Raw genomic sequence first — 15,417 nt, 5'->3', positions numbered from 1 at the left:
GAACCAGGGCGGGGACCTGATTACCTTACATCTGCTCCGGACCTAGGGGAATAGCACCACCCTTCCACCGTGACGCTGTTCCGAAGAGGGTGCTCCCTCCCCCTCCTCTAGCCCGACGGTCACAGGCAGAATAATGGCTACAGTATGGTCTGACCAAAAGCCCCAATAACACAGTAACAAAACAGCCAAGCATAGTTGATTCCTTAGGATATAAACTAACATTGTTTTTCAGGCATATTTGATGTAAGTACTTTTCTTTACAGAGCAGCATATTGGATTATTAGAGCATCTGACTGTAGCTGTGATGGTCCAGGGTGCAAGAACCAACTTCTTTGGCCCAAATACATAGTTAGGAGAGACGTATGGTAAGCTTTCAAGTTACCTGAGGAAGGACACTTTGCACTGACAGCTTGTCTAACATCCCTTCCAACTATACAGGTGGGCCAATAAAAGATATCACCAAACTATACCCTGACCCCACAATCTCCCCTCTTTCCACCAAAAAAACACAACTTTGCTTCTTCCATTTCATGGTCACTAACTGAGCTGCAGAAAAAATATTTAAATATGCCATGCAGGCAGATGCCAGTGGAAAAGTAGCCACACTCTGAAAATGGAAATAATTCTGTCCTTTCCTACTGCATACACCAGGGGTGGGCAAAATATAGCCCACAAGCAAGAACTGGCCCTCCAGGTGATTTCATCCTGGCCACAGGAAGACACCTGCCAATTAATTGCATCAAGCTTGGCCCACAGCTGCCCCCACGGCACTCTGCATGGGGCTGAGCCTGCCCACTCCTGCTGGAGCAGTGTGCTGGACTCTTGCTCTTACACATGGGAGGACCATGGTCAGGGAGCGGCCCTCAGCAGTTCACCAAACCTCATTAAGTGGCCCTCCAGCCAAAATAATTGTCCATCCCTGGCACTGGCACTTGGTAACAGAGACGCACCAATATATCAATCCATATTAGATCAGCACCAATAAAAGGAAAATTTACATTATCAGCAATCAGCTTATTTGGCTGGTGTAGCCGATAACATCACCAATAAATGCCACATGTGTGTGCACAGCCGCAGCATGCATGCAACCAGGAATGCAGCACAGCAGCTTGGAGAACAGCACGCAGCTGGCAAGTCTGTGGGGGGGAAGGGGCGCCAGGGGTTGCAGATCAAGGCCCCCATGGTGAAGAAGAGAATGGGGCTGCGGCTGGGGCCCACACTGCCCAGCCAGGGAGGAGAGAGGTGGGGCATAGAATGAAGCCACTGGCAGCTCACCTGGGGGGAATGGGGGAGCGGGGCAGCTCCCTGCTGCTATGTACACCCCTGAGGGAAGCATGGGGGGCATGTTCCCCCCAGATCTGCACAGGAAGCAATGGCAGGCTGCCCACTGCGGGCTCAGGGCCAGAGGCTGCATTGGCCTCTACCAAGCAGTGGGGCTGGGCCGGAGCTGTGCTTGAGATGGGGCAGACAGTGATGGGGCTCGGAGGAGTGCTTCTGGAGGAGGCTACAGCCAGCCCAAAATTCCCCGTAGGCACCCTTTCCAGTGCCACCACCACCCACTCTGCCCCTCGCTAACTGCAGTCCCAGCCCAGCCCCACCACCAGAAAGAAGCTGGTGTAGCCCCTGGCTGCAGGCAGCCCATCTTCACCCTGTACATAAATCCAGGGGGCACATGCCCCCCCATGCCTCCATTGGGAGTGCACACAGAAGCAGAGAGCAGGCCCCTATCCCTGCCCCCCCCCCAGATCAGCTACCCGCAGCTCCATTCCACAACCCACCCCAGCTGAGCAGCATCTGCCTCTGCCTCAGCCCCACTGCCTCTCTCACTGTGGGGGCCTCAATCTGCCCCCCAACACACCCGTTTCTCCCCCACAGACTTACCAGCTGGATGCTGCTCTCTAAGCTGCCAGGCTGCATATTGACTATCAGATCGGCTGGTTAATAATCGGCCATCAGTATCAGACAAAAACAGTCTTTATTGGTGCACTCCAACTTGGTAAACCTCCTATTTTTGCGTCCTAGAAAAGATGCCTTTCTACACTCCTTACACACCACAGTGATTCGGCTCCACTCAAGTCTCTGAAATATAGTTAATGCAAAGGGTAGGGGGCCTCCTCCTCCCCACTGCTTTTTGTTGCTCAAGTTTAAATATCACATGAGTGTATTATAAAAAGCAGGTGCATTAATGAATTTTCAAGAGATGTGAACAAGGTGGAAGAGAATCACACTTTGGAGCCCAAATCTACCTAGAAGCCTAATGGGTGGAATATATTCTGACCCTGGGAATATACACTGTTCTCCCTTGAGTTTCCAAAACTTACCTTGCTTCTATTGCCTCTCCAAGTCCCAGTTTTCCAGGATTCTGTTGTCCCCTTTTAATATATCCCCAGCACCATGAATACACCCCTGCTTCTCTCCTCCCTTTCAAAATGCCACTGGTTCGTAGATCCAACCCAAAATCTTCCCTTGTTTGTAAGTCTTTATGTGGCCTGCCTAAGCCACCCTCAGGAATCCCGTCTCTCCACCTCCATCCATGCCAGCCAGGTACTTCTAAAGGCCTTGCCACCGTAACCTCATAATAACATAAGTAGTGCCATCCTGGGTCAGACCAAGGTCCATCTAGCCCAGGGGAAGGAAATTGTTTCAGGCAGAGAGCTGTTTAACAATATTTGGTGAGCTACCAAGGGCCGCATAGGTATCCCTGCCCCTTGGCAGATGCCCCTCCCCCTGGCCACCACCTTGGGACTGGAAGTCCCACCCTTTAGACCCCAGAAACTCTCCTTTTGGGAGGGAGGAGTTGCCATCTTAGAACCAGAAAAAAAATCATAAATTCCAAGTCAAACACCTACTATAACATTTTCATTTTATTACAAAAAATATTTTTGTCATAATTTCTGTTTGTGTTTTATATAGAGGTGATTGCATAATAACTCAAAAATAAATTCTTAGTCTTTTATATTGTGTATGGGGGAACATGTGTGCGTGTGTGTGTATACAGTGGGAGGTTATGTATGGTGGGATGTGGTTGTGTGTGTGTATGGTGGAGGGTTTGTGTGTATATGGTGGGGTGTGGGAGTGTGGGGGGCATAGGGTATGTTGTGTGGTGTTTATGGGGCATGGGTGTGTGGCTCTGAAACACACTGTCTGTCCTCTCCTGCAGTCAGTGCAGGCAACACCGGGGGGGGGGGGAGTGTGTGTGTGTGTGTGTGCACATGTCATGTGTGGTTTATTGGGTGGGAGTGATGGTGGGAGGGGTGTGGGGACTTCCCCCACACTCCTCCCGTGGCACAGCAGCAGACAGGGGTGCTGGCGCCTGACTCTGCCAGTGCTGCACATTGCAGCAAGGAGTGCAGCCGCTATTGTGCCGTCTGTTTCCCCAGAGCTCCCCACACTCACAGGGCACAGGAGGGAAGTCCTGGCACTGGAATTGGCTGCTTTCCCCATCCCAGCCCACTTCAGCACGCGGGGCTTCCCTTCTGTGCCCCACAAGTGCAGGGAGCACTGGGGAAACAAACGTCACAGCAGGGGCTGCACTCCTCGCAGCGCTGGCTAGAGCCAGGCACCAGCGGCAAGCAGAGTGCTCCTTCCCTCCCCTACCACAGCTGCTGCCGCCTCCACTGCCTGCTATAGGTGCGCACCACGGGAGAGTGTGGTGGGGTTCCCATATCCCTCCCCCCTCACACCCACAACCTACCCACCCAATTTGCTGGGGGGTGCTGTGAGCTGGATGAAAGTGCCTGGTGGTCTGGATCCGGCCCATGGACTGTATTTTCTCCACCCCTGATCTAGCCCACCATCTTGTCTCCAACAGTGGCAGTGTGGATGCTTTAGAATAGTGAGGACCATTCTTTTTGGCAGGCATGCCCCAAATAAGCCCTGCACCCTCCCAAGTGTCACCCCAAACCCCTTCCCAGACCCAAATGGTTGCTCTGTTTTCTGCTCCCAGCCCTATCTGCCACTTGTCCTCTTCCTGGTCTTTAGCATGCCATGCACACAGGCTGCCAATGCCACTTGTGGCACAGGTACTATAGGTTGGCCACCTTGCTTTAGAGGCAGAGCATATATGAACACAGTACATCTAGAGCAGTGGCTCTCAACTTTTTTAGACAGAAGGTACTCCTCCAAAACTTCTCAAAATTTAGCAGCACCCTGCTTAAACTAATAAAAATATATTATAAATATTAAAGCATTATAAGATCTAATTAATAATATTATATTCACTCTACTGCCACTGCCACAGCATCCAGGTGGAACTGTGATGCCCACCTCCTGCAGAGCCAGATTGGGAAGCAGCTGTAGCAGGAGCATATGCTATCGCCATGGTCCTTCCTGATCTGCCTTTGCAGTATCTCCTAGAAACAGAGGCACTCAGGCTAGGTGGAACTCTCTCATGCACTTCTTTTCAGGAGGTATGTTGGAGCTGAACTGAAAAGCAGCTGCAGCAGAAAGGTGTATCTGCATCCATTAAATTACCGAAGCAGAATGATGGTCTGGGGGGCTGTGTGCATCTTGTGCCCATGCTCTGAGCAGCAGTTAGAGTGCTGCTGAGTGATTGCTGGGTGACTGTTGCCTGCCAAACCCCTAAGGGAGCAGAGCCAATCCAGGCCTAGCCAGTATAAAAGAAGACTCCACCAGTGGCCAGGGAGCAAATGAACAGGGGCAGCAAACCAGGCAAGCAATTTGCAAACAGTTCACAGGTCAGTTTGCTGCCCGCCTCTTTGAAGGGGAACCTTTAAGCCTAGTGAGAAATTAAACAGACTCAGATAAATGGCTGGAGGACAGCAATGCCAAAGCCACTGCTTGCACCTGTGAAGTATCTGTCCAGACAGGACTGCTCACTGTCGAGATGTCTACCCAGGTCCTGACTTGGCACTATGCAGACTGCAACTTGTATGTTCCTTCCAGTGACAGCCAGATGAGTGATTGCCTGTGATATGAGTGGTGTCTCCTGGTGCTATCCCTCAGGGAGTAGGCAAGAGAGCTACAGGAGGAAGTGGCAAGGCTCAGAAGCATTCTCCACCATGAGGACTTCATTGAATTCGTTGCTGAAGAAGACCTCTAGAACCATGGAGAAAGCACTGCCAAAGGAGGCACTAGAGAAGGGACATGGATTCCCAGGAAGGTGGAAGCTTGTGACCTCTGGCAGCAAGCAGAAATCTTCATCTCCACCTGCAGCAGTTTGCCTAGAGAAGAGATATGGAGCCCTAGCAACAGAGAAGAAGCATGGTCCTTTGAAGGAGAACAGGCCAAGCTTCTCCAAGGTTGGTAGGATCAAGACCACTGTGCCACCAAAAAGAAATAGCAGGTGGTGGTGGCTGGAGACTCCCTTTTCAGGGGGACAGACGCATCCATCTGCTGGCCTGACCTGTTGTCTCAGGAGGTCTGCTGCTTGCCTGGATCTGAGATGTCACAGAAGGATTACTGAGACACATCTGCCCTCTGACTACTACCACATGCTGCTCATCTATGTGGGCACCAATGATACTGCCAGGGGAGACCCTGAGCAGATAAAAATGACTACAGGGCTCTGGGTGCAAGGGTGAAGGGGACAGGTGCTCAGATGGTGTTCTTTTTGATCCTTCTGGTCCAGGAAAAGGGCCCAGGTAGGAGGCATTCTGCAGATCAATGCCTCGCTGCACAGGTGGTGTCATCAGCAGGGCTTTGGCTTCTTTGACCATGGAATGATGTTCCAAGAAGGACTGCTAGGAAGAGACAGGATCCACCTGACAAAGACAGGAACAGCATCTTCACAGACAGGTTCACTAACCAGTGAGGAGGGCTTTAAAATAGGTTCGCCAGGGGATGAAGACCAAAGCCCAGAGGTAAGTAGGGAGGTCATAACTTGGAGCAAGAGCAAGCAGGAGGGGGTAACAAGGGAGGTGTTCTCATACTTCCTGAGAAAGCAGGGCAATTGATTAGTTACCTCAGATGCCTGTACACAAATGCACAGAGCCTGGGAAACAAGCAGGAAGAACTGGAAGACCTCACAGAGTCACAGAACTATGACGTGATTGGAATAACAGAGACTTTGTGGGATAGCTCACATGACTGGAGCACTGTCATGAATAGACACAAACTGTTCAGGAAGGACAGGCAGGGGAGAAGAGGAGGAAGAGTTGCTCTTCATGCAAGAGAGCCGTATGATTGCTCAGAGCTCCAGTATGAAACTGGAGACATGCCTATTGAAAACCTATGGTTTAGGATCAGAGGGGAGAGCAACAAAGGGGCGTTGTATTGGGGGTCTGCTATAGACCACCAGACCAGGAGGAAGTGGTATATGAGGCTTTCTTCAAACAGCTAGCAGAAGTTTCCCAATCACAGGCCCTGGTTTTCATGGGGAGGGGACTTCAATCACCCTGACATCTGGTGGGAGAGCAAGACAGCAGTGACCAGGCAATCCAGGAAGTTTTTAGAGAGTGTTAGGGACAACTTCCTTGTGCAAGGGCTGGAGCACCCAACTAGGGGCAGTGCTCTTCTTGACCTGCTGCTCACAAACAGGAAAGAATTGGTGGGGAATGTAGCAGTGGCTGGCAACTTGAGCAATAGTGACCACTAAATGATTGAGTTCAGGATCCTAAGGAAAGGAAGGATGGAGAGCAGCAGAGTACGGACCCTAGACTTCATATAAGCAGACATGGACTCACTCAGGGAACTCACGGGCATGATCCACTGGGAGGCCAGTCTAAGGAAGAAAGGAGTCCAAAGAGGTTGGCTGTCTTTAAAGACTCCTTACTGAGGGCACAGAAAGAAACCGTGTTGCTGTGCATGAAGACTAGCAACTACGGCAAGAGACCAGCTTGGCTTAACAGGGAACACTTCAGTAAGCTAAAACATAAAAAAGAAGCATATAAAAAGTGGAAACTCAGACAAACAACTAGGGAGGAGTATAAGAGCATTGCTTAGGCATGCAGGAATGCAATCAGAAAGGCCAAAGTGCATTGGAGTTGTAGCTAGCAAGGGATGTGAAAGTTAACAAGGGTTTCTACATGTATGTCAGCAACAAAAGGAGGTTCAGGCAAAGTGTGGGTCCTTTACTAAGTGGGGAAGGCAACCTAGAGACAAAGGATGCAGAAAAGGCTGAAGTACTTGCCTTTTTCACCTCAGCCTTCATAGGCAAGGTCAGCTCCCAGACTACTGTACCTGGCAGCAGTTTGGGGAGGAAGTGAGCAGCCAACAGTAGGGTTACCATATTTCCAGTACAAAAAAAAGAGGACACGAGAGGGCAGATGGGGGAGGAGGGGGTATATGATGGGGAGGGACAGTGATATGCCTGTGCCCTGCTTCTGCCACTCACTCCCAGCACTGCTTGTGCCTCACACTCCAAGCCCACAGCCCGCTGCCCTCCCCAGCCCTGCCAGTGCCTGCCCCTCACTCCTGACCCACAGCCCCTGCCACCCAGCCCGGCCAGTGCCCCCTCATTCCCAACCCTCAGCCCCTGCCCCACCCCACTGGTGCCCATCTCACCTGACCCGCAGCCCCTTGCCCCCCAGTGCCCCTTACTCCTGAGCCACAGTCCCACCAGTGCCCCTCCCTCCCAACCCACAGCTCCTTGCCCCTCCAGCACTGCCAGTGCCTCTCACTCCTAACCTGCAGCCCCTGCCCTGCTAGCCCTGCTGTCCATGCAGCACATGCACACACACAAAATCTGTCTCTCTTACCTGGGAGTTTACCAGGGCCCAACCACATGACCCTGACAACCCCAAGCAGCCAGCCTGGGAAAGCAGAAGCAAAGCAAAAACCTGGACATTTGCCTGCATTTCAAAAACCCACCCAGACACGAGGACAGGGTCCTAAAAAGAGGACTTGTTCAGGAAAACCTGGACATATGGTAACCCTAAACAGTAGCAAAAGGACAGGTTAGGGCAGGGGTGAGCAAAATGGTGGATCTGGCTGACAGCCAGACTTTATTTCCCAACAGCCCCTGCCCACATCACTGTAGCCAGTTTCCATCAAGACCCCAAGAGCCGGGGAGCCATGACTTGCAGGGCCTCCACTCTTCCTCCATTTGAGGGGGTAGGTAGTCTCCCATGAGTTGTCAATGCTACATTTATTCAACTTGGCCTCAACTTGGCCTTGAGGATGTCCTTGAAGCACTTTATCCACCATCCTCTTGAGCATACACACCTTGACTGAGCTGGGAGAATAAAAAACTTTCTTCAGGAGTCTAGGGTTAGACATCCAGAGGATGTGGCCAGCCCAGCGAAGTTTATGTCAGAAGATTACTGCCTCATTGCTTGCAGTGTTTGCTTGTGAGAGGACACTAATGTAATGTGTCTGTCTACCTACTGGATTTAAAGGATCTTCCACAGGTAGTGTTGATGGTACTTTGCCAGTGACTTGAGGCATTTCCTTTATGTTGTCCACATCTCAGTCACATATTGTAAGGTGGGGATCATGACTGCCTGATCAACCATGAGCTCGGTTTCACATCTGATGTTGTGATATTCAAACACCTGTTTCATCAGGCATCCAAAGGCTTCACTTCCACATTTGTGGCGAAGTTGGATTTCTTTGTCAATGTCAGCCTTCTGTAAGAGATGGCTTCCAACATTCTCCAGAGTCTCACTGTGTGTCTGAATTACCGGATCTAGAGACTGCTCACTAAAACTTTGTTGATGTTCCCATTTTCTTGTATGCTTCAGTAAAGATGTCGATGATTGCTGGAAGGTCTGCTTCCAAGAGCACACACTGCACTATAGCATCATCAGTGTACTGGAGCTCCATGACTAAGGTCAAGGTGATCTTGGTTTTGGGTTGGAGCTGGCTGATATTAAACAACCCACTATCCATTTAGTAGTGTAGCTCAACTTTGGCTGGAAGCTTGTTGGTGATCAGATGTAGCATTGTAGTAAGGAATATTGAGAAGAGTGCTGGAGCAATGGCTTAATTCCTGCCTTAACCTCAAAGAGATCTGTGACATACCCATTACTGAGAACCACCACTCATGTACCATCATGAAGCAGGCAAAGAATGATGATGAATTTCAGTAGGTATCCATACTTCAGAAGGATCCTCCACAGCAGTTCTCGGTTCACAGAGTTGAAGTCTTTCCTACGGTCAAAGAAAGCCATGTAGAAAGGCTTAATTTTGTTCCTGGAATTTCTCCTGCAGCTTGCAAGCTGTGAAGATCATGTCAATTGTGCCTTTTGATACCCTAAACCCACACGGAGATTCCAGGAGCAGCTCTTCAGCAAGTGGAAACAGAAGGTTCAGGAGGGTTCTCACAATGATCTTTCCTGTGGTGGACAGCAAGGTAATGCCTCTGTAATTTCCACAGTTGGACTTGTATCTTCTTGAAGACTGTCACAATCATGGCATCCCTGACGTCATCTGGGATTTCTTCCTCATTCCTTAAGATGAGCGCATGGAGCTATGACGAGAGCACCTCTCCCCCCACTTGAAGATTTCGATAGAGATTTCCATCAGCTCCAGATGCCTTGTCGTTCTTTATCTGTTTGATGGTTTTCCTCACCTCATCAAGGGTTGGAGAGATTCCAAGATAATTTCTGACTGGGTGTTCCAGAATGGAGTTAAAAAACACTCTCATCAACAAAAGCCTTGATTGAAAAAGTCTTCAAAATGCTTTTTCCAATGGGCATTGATGGTTCAGCTTTCCTCGATCAGATACCCTCCATCCTTAGGTCTCAAGGGGGTTGGTCCCTGCATGCTCAGACCATAGATGGCTTTGGTGGCATTGAAAAAAACATGTATATCATGGATGTCAGCAAGCTGTTGAATCTCATTCGTCTTGTCTTCCCACCATCTGTTCTTCATATTGTGGGTCCACCTTCAGACCTCTACCTTGGCTTATCGTTGATTCAGTTTCTTTTACTTGGAGTTGATGTTCTGCTGTTAAGCACAAAAAGGCCTTGTGCTTACAGTTGATCAACACTTGGATCTCCCAGTCATTCTCATCAAACCAGTCTTGATGTTTCCTGATAAAGAATCCAAGCGTCTCCTCACAGGTGCTGATGATGATGGACTTGAAGGCTTCCCAAGTGCTGCCAATATTCTCCCATTGTTGTTGATTAGAATTTGCCAGTTTTTTGTTGGGACATTGGTGGAAGAGGTCTCACTTGATTGAGCCCTTTGACATTGATCTTCCGTTGGCACCGCTTCTGCTGCAGCCATCATTCAGGAGCCACTTTAAATGACATAACCAAGTGGATAAGTTGGTCATTGGTGCAGTAGCTCCTAACATAGCTTGGGTGACATGGACATCTTTGTGAACCCACACACGAACAATGATGTAATCAATCAAGTGGCAATGACTGAATCATGGGTGTTGCCATGATGTCTTGTGATTATTTTTCTGGTGGAACAGGTTGTTGGTGATGGTGAGTCCATGTTCTGCACATTTGGTCAAAAGAAGGATGCCATTGGAACTGACTTTTCCCACACCTTCCTTGCCAATGGTTCCATTCCAGATGTTGGAGTTCCTTCTGACACAGGCATTGAAATCACCAAGAATAGGTCTGTCTCCCTCCTCAATGCCAGAAAGAACTTGGTCACAGTTCGCATTGAATTCCTGCTTGGTTTCATTGATGGTGTCATGAGTAGGAGCATATGCACTGATAACAGTGGTATGCTGGCTTCCTGCCAGTTTAAGACGGTGAGTTACAAGGTGCTCGTTCAGTCCAATATGGAATTCATTGAGCTGAGTTTATTCTTGATGGCAAAACCAACTCCACGAAGCCAACATTCCCCTTCCTGTTTACCATTCCAGAATAAGGTATAATCACCTCTTTGTTCTTTGAGGTACCCATCTCCTACTCACCAAGTCTCACTCAGACAAGCAATGTCAATGTTGTGTCACCCGAGTTCTCAAGCCATGATTCCAGTGGGGCACTCTGAGCATTCTTAGGATTGTCCATGAGGGTCCTAATGTTCCAGTTCCCAAAACCAATTGTGCATTTTTGTTGATTTTGACTTAGCTATCCAATCAGAAAGAAGGTAGCCAGACTATGTTTAGGGCACCTTTTCTAGCCCCTTCCCCATGTGTGGTGAGCAGAGCAGATCCTAAAAAGGGCTGCTCAGTCATAGTTACAGCTGCCAAAGCACACGCCTGGCTCCAAGTGCTAAACAACCTTCTTGTAACAGCTACCTTCATGCCAGTTCCTTAACTGTGAATCATTTCTTTGATTTAAATGCTCTTTCAGGAAGGAAACATTTAGCCAAACTAGTATAATCACTGCCTTCCAGAACCCAGTGCCTGAGTATTTTTCTAAAATTAACATTTTAGGGTTTTACTCTCTTTACTTTTAAGTTTAGGACCTTTTAAATTCTCCTCCTCATTGTATTAAGCCCTTTCTTGTTCTAAAAGGTCAACAGAACAGTGTCATTTTTAGATACCCTATCACTCTCCCGCTCCCAGGATCAGGTTCACTTAATTATTCTGTGGTTACTATTAATTACCGAAGACACTAGCTGAACTTCTTTTAAAAGAGCATATTAGAGCTGAAATGTAAAATAGCCTGTGTTCAAATTCAATAGAGTGAGCACTCCAAAGAGCAATCAACATTTCTCCAAGCTTGGTCCTACTGGTCCTTCTACATGTGTAGTCCCCACAGCTACCACGATTAGAATTTCATGCCCCTTTGGCCTACCTCCAACTGCCTTTTCTCGTTTCAGAAAGCAGCAGCACAGCCTGTTGCAGTCCTCTCCTCTCAATTTTTATCTTGCTGGATCCTGTTGAGTCCTCTGGACACAAACACTACCTTCCTCAGTTCTTCAGCTTACTATACAACAGTCCAGGCAGTATCAAGAGGTTGAAAAGGAAAACCTGGCAGACATTTGTCATGTGATTAACTTGTTAACCATGGAATATGTCATAACATGCCACATGTTCATCCCGTTTATGGAGTGATAAAATGTCAAACCAGTCACAGAGATACTGCAAAACACCTTTTGTGGCTGGTCTGTATTGCGCTGTAATTTGAACATATGGCATGCAGACCATCTTTGAGCTGCACAGTTTAGATGCCCCTCTGTGCAAGCTGGGGGAGGAGGGGCACCTGATCAGCTCACTTTGCTCCTGCCCCCAACCCCCTCAGTAACATTTCAAGTCATATGTGCAGCCCAATGCCAGATTTACCAGTCTGTGGAGCAGGCAGTTGACAATGGGGTCCGTGCAGCTGCATGCAAGCTGTGGTTCAGGGAGTTCAACATCCACAGCTCTCTGCGCACATGCTGCCAGCTGCACACTCCAGCAGACACCTAATGCAATCCGAGGAATTTTACCCCAGATCCCAACAATCACACACCCTGCCGCAAAAGACTCTGAATGCCTGACGTGGTAAGACACACAACTACTGGGATCAGGGATAAAATTTCTCATTGAAAACATGATTAAACTAAGTTTTGCAGGGGCTTAAGAACATTCCTGTGCTTTGACTATCGTGTAAAAAGATAGAAGCCCAATTGCTCAGAGATGTCATCCCAATGCCTTTTCACCATTACTTATTCTTGGTGTGCTGTATGGGGGACTAGGTAAAAACATATCTGCCTCTAAAACACAGATGGCCAACTGGCAGCACAGACACAGTTTGCAGAAACCTGGTCCTGGCACAGCTCCCCATAGGCTGGAAGGTGCATCCACGCTGTAGCCAAGGAGTGGGGGGCTAGAAGTGTCAGAAGCAGCGTGGGCACACATCCCAGTTGCCTGGTCCACAATATGGGTGCAGGGAAAAATCCCTGTCACTGAGGGACTGCCAAAGCTACTCAGGTCACACTGGACTGGAGACAGATTGGTTCAGCTCACTGCTTGTAAAAGGTTGCCAGCCCCTATTCTAAACCAGGAAACTTAAAAAAAACTCTTGATATGTTGGAACTTCAGGCTATCCCAGAGACTGCACAGTTGTCATCCATCTCACTGAAACACCCAGAAGTCTGACTTGCAGACCAAGATCCCACTGTGCTAGGTTCTCTAACAATCTCTGATCCCAAGGGTGATGTTTCCTTTATCTCTTGGAGTGCTCCAAACATCCCACCACTAAGAGCATCCCTCCAAATACTGCTTCATCCCCATGCAAAGGCAAAAGTGACGAACTATGTCCTTCCTGAATTTCTAGAAACCTCATCGGTCCAATGGCTCAGCATCAAAACAAGAAAATAAAAAAAGCTTTTGGTATCTCCATCATGTCAACAACTGGAACATACTCATTGACTCTCCAGGCTTTGGTACCAAAGAAAACCCCAGCACTTACATGGGAATGCTCAGAAGAGAAGTCCCAACCTCTTCAGCCAGCAAACTTTGCCTGTTTGTCTTAAGCTGATGATCATCCTGAATCTTGGGTGGCTTTGGAAAACATTTCTTCATATTTAGTTGCTGACTTCTTTATAAACCAATCAGCAGTTAAATAAGCATTTGAATGACCTGTGCTCTGTAGTGCTAACCCCATCCAGCTAACATGAATGTTTCATGAATTCTGAACTCAAAGAACTTGGCAAGTCAATACTTATGCCGTTATTAGCCTCCCTTTTTATCATTCTAGGTAAATGTCTATAATTCAGTAAAAAAGCAAACTTCAGACAAGATACAAGTACTTTTTTTGTTTACTTTCATCAAGCATCACCCACCATACACACTCATGGTTCACAGTTAAGCAGTGTATGCTGCTAACCCCCAGAAACTAACACACTACAGCACAAGGGCAACTCAGTAAGGTCTGCTTCACAGCTAGTTCAGGCACTCCTGGACCAAAACATTATCTATATAGTGTTCCAGAGGGCAGCTTGCAATTTTACTGGAATTTCAACTGGTTTTCCACTAAAGAGGAAAAATGTCTATTTATAAAACCTGTTAGCTGAGACACAGTAACATTGTCACCAACATAAAGGTAGTCTGCAGTTCAAACCAACCTATTAACTCAGGTAAGAACTGCAAACTGCCTTCAGGTCCCTGAGATTTCACCTTATGAAGTAGGTTGCCAAGAACATGCCTCTTCTAGCAGATTCATCCTAATAAAGCAGGAAGAACATGGAAGGTAGGTACAACACAAAGTATGGAAAACAAAGACATGGACAAGTCAGATCATGTTTTGCCTCTAACCCTGACAATCACTCTGAAAGCAGCAGCTTGTTTTGAAATCAAAGCTTTTTTTTGCATTAAGAGCCTGATTAACTATCCCTAGCAAGAGGAATGTTTACAGATGGATCTTCAATAATTCTGCTTGTGGGTTTTGGATTAGCTTTACAATAACTCTGTATTCAACATCACTGGCCAGCACTCAAGTGCAAATTACAGGTCAAATGATTTGGTACATAACTAACTGTCCTATGCTCACTTTTGCAGGAAAGGGTACTGTTTACCTGATCGTTAACTCTCAACTGGGCAAAACAAAAGGGATCGATTTATTTTCAGTTCATCTAGATCAGAAGTGTCAAATTCACTTGGGGCCCTGGGATGGGCTCCTCCCAGGCCAGATCCAGCCGGGGCATGGGGGTAACTACTGTGGCTAATGCAGTCAAAAAGCCTCAAATTCCACAGCAGGTTACACTACCCACCCCCCACCAACTCCCAGTGTAATACATAGAAAGGCTCCGCAGGCCAGATCTAGCCTTTAGGCATATGTTTGATACCCCAATCTTAGAACAATGCCTTATTTTCCCCATCAGAGGCATTTTCCCCTTTCTGGCAAAAAAAAACCCTAAAACCCAACAGATCTGATTTATCAGTAATGTTACAGGAGTGGGTACATTTACTTACTTTGAACTCTGAGCTCAAGAAGATTTGTACTATGGCCAATTTAGATCCATGCTTTCTCACTCAAAGAGCACAGATTGCAAAGCTGTTAACTTCCTGGTATATAAAGAACCAGGGAAGCAGAAGTAATCCAATAGCTACAGAATTTGCTGGCTTTAAAGATATGTTAAAGCTGCAATCCATAGGTTTTACATCAATGTATGCAGACATAAGGTTGGGGCATTCCTATTCCATAGATTCTACATAGCTAGAATAAATTTAATTCAAGCTTTAAGCAGTCACTCACCTGGAATTCAAGTGAAGATAAAAACTCTCACCACAATGAATGGTTTTGGAGGGTGTAAAACATCACACTGTGCATGACTAAATTTTATCCTTCATTTCTCCCTAGTCCAGGGGCGGATAATTATTTCGGGCAGAAGGCCGCTTACCAAGTTTAGGCAAACTGTTGAGGGCCACATGGGTAGCTCTGCCCCTTGATAGATGCCCCACCCACTGGTTGTTGCCATCTTGTGATCAGAAGTCCTGCACACTAACCCCTGACCTTTGTCACCACCTTTCCCTTATCCTGAAAATACTCCTTTCACCAAGGAGTTTTGCTATCTCAGAACCAGAAAAACACCAAATTATATTTCATAGATTTCATAGACATTAGGGCTGGAAGGGACCTCGGGAGATCATTGAGTCCAGCCCCCTGCACAAAGGGCAGGAAG

At 47.7% G+C, this 15,417-nt stretch overlaps 2 protein-coding genes and 1 long non-coding RNA gene across 3 annotated transcripts in view; all 3 read right to left on the bottom strand.

Annotated features, from left to right (window-relative positions):
* The window catches only part of PTK7 (protein tyrosine kinase 7 (inactive)), a gene marked incomplete at its 5' end in the record, with an annotated part of 155,498 nt that extends 143,825 nt beyond the window's left edge, over nt 1-11,673 (bottom strand). The window contains one exon of the mRNA XM_019548515.1: nt 11,607-11,673. Within this exon, the coding sequence (XP_019404060.1) occupies nt 11,607-11,673 (67 nt within the window). The remainder of the gene's footprint in view (nt 1-11,606) is intronic.
* Nucleotides 1-15,417, bottom strand: part of PPP2R5D (protein phosphatase 2 regulatory subunit B'delta) — a 1,176,261-nt gene that overhangs the window by 428,588 nt on the left and 732,256 nt on the right. The gene's annotated exons all lie outside the window — the stretch shown is intronic.
* Nucleotides 15,093-15,417, bottom strand: part of LOC109319444 — a 14,250-nt gene continuing 13,925 nt past the window's right edge. Inside the window, exon 3 of the long non-coding RNA XR_002103508.1 lies at nt 15,093-15,179. This is a non-coding gene — a long non-coding RNA (uncharacterized LOC109319444). The remainder of the gene's footprint in view (nt 15,180-15,417) is intronic.

Source organism: Crocodylus porosus, unplaced genomic scaffold (assembly GCF_001723895.1).
Source record: "Crocodylus porosus isolate Cpor-Errol unplaced genomic scaffold, CroPor_comp1, whole genome shotgun sequence".
Classification (NCBI taxonomy): Eukaryota; Metazoa; Chordata; order Crocodylia; family Crocodylidae; genus Crocodylus; species Crocodylus porosus.
The sequence above is the reverse complement of the archived record's forward strand: the minus strand, read 5'-3'. Positions and strand labels throughout refer to the sequence as shown.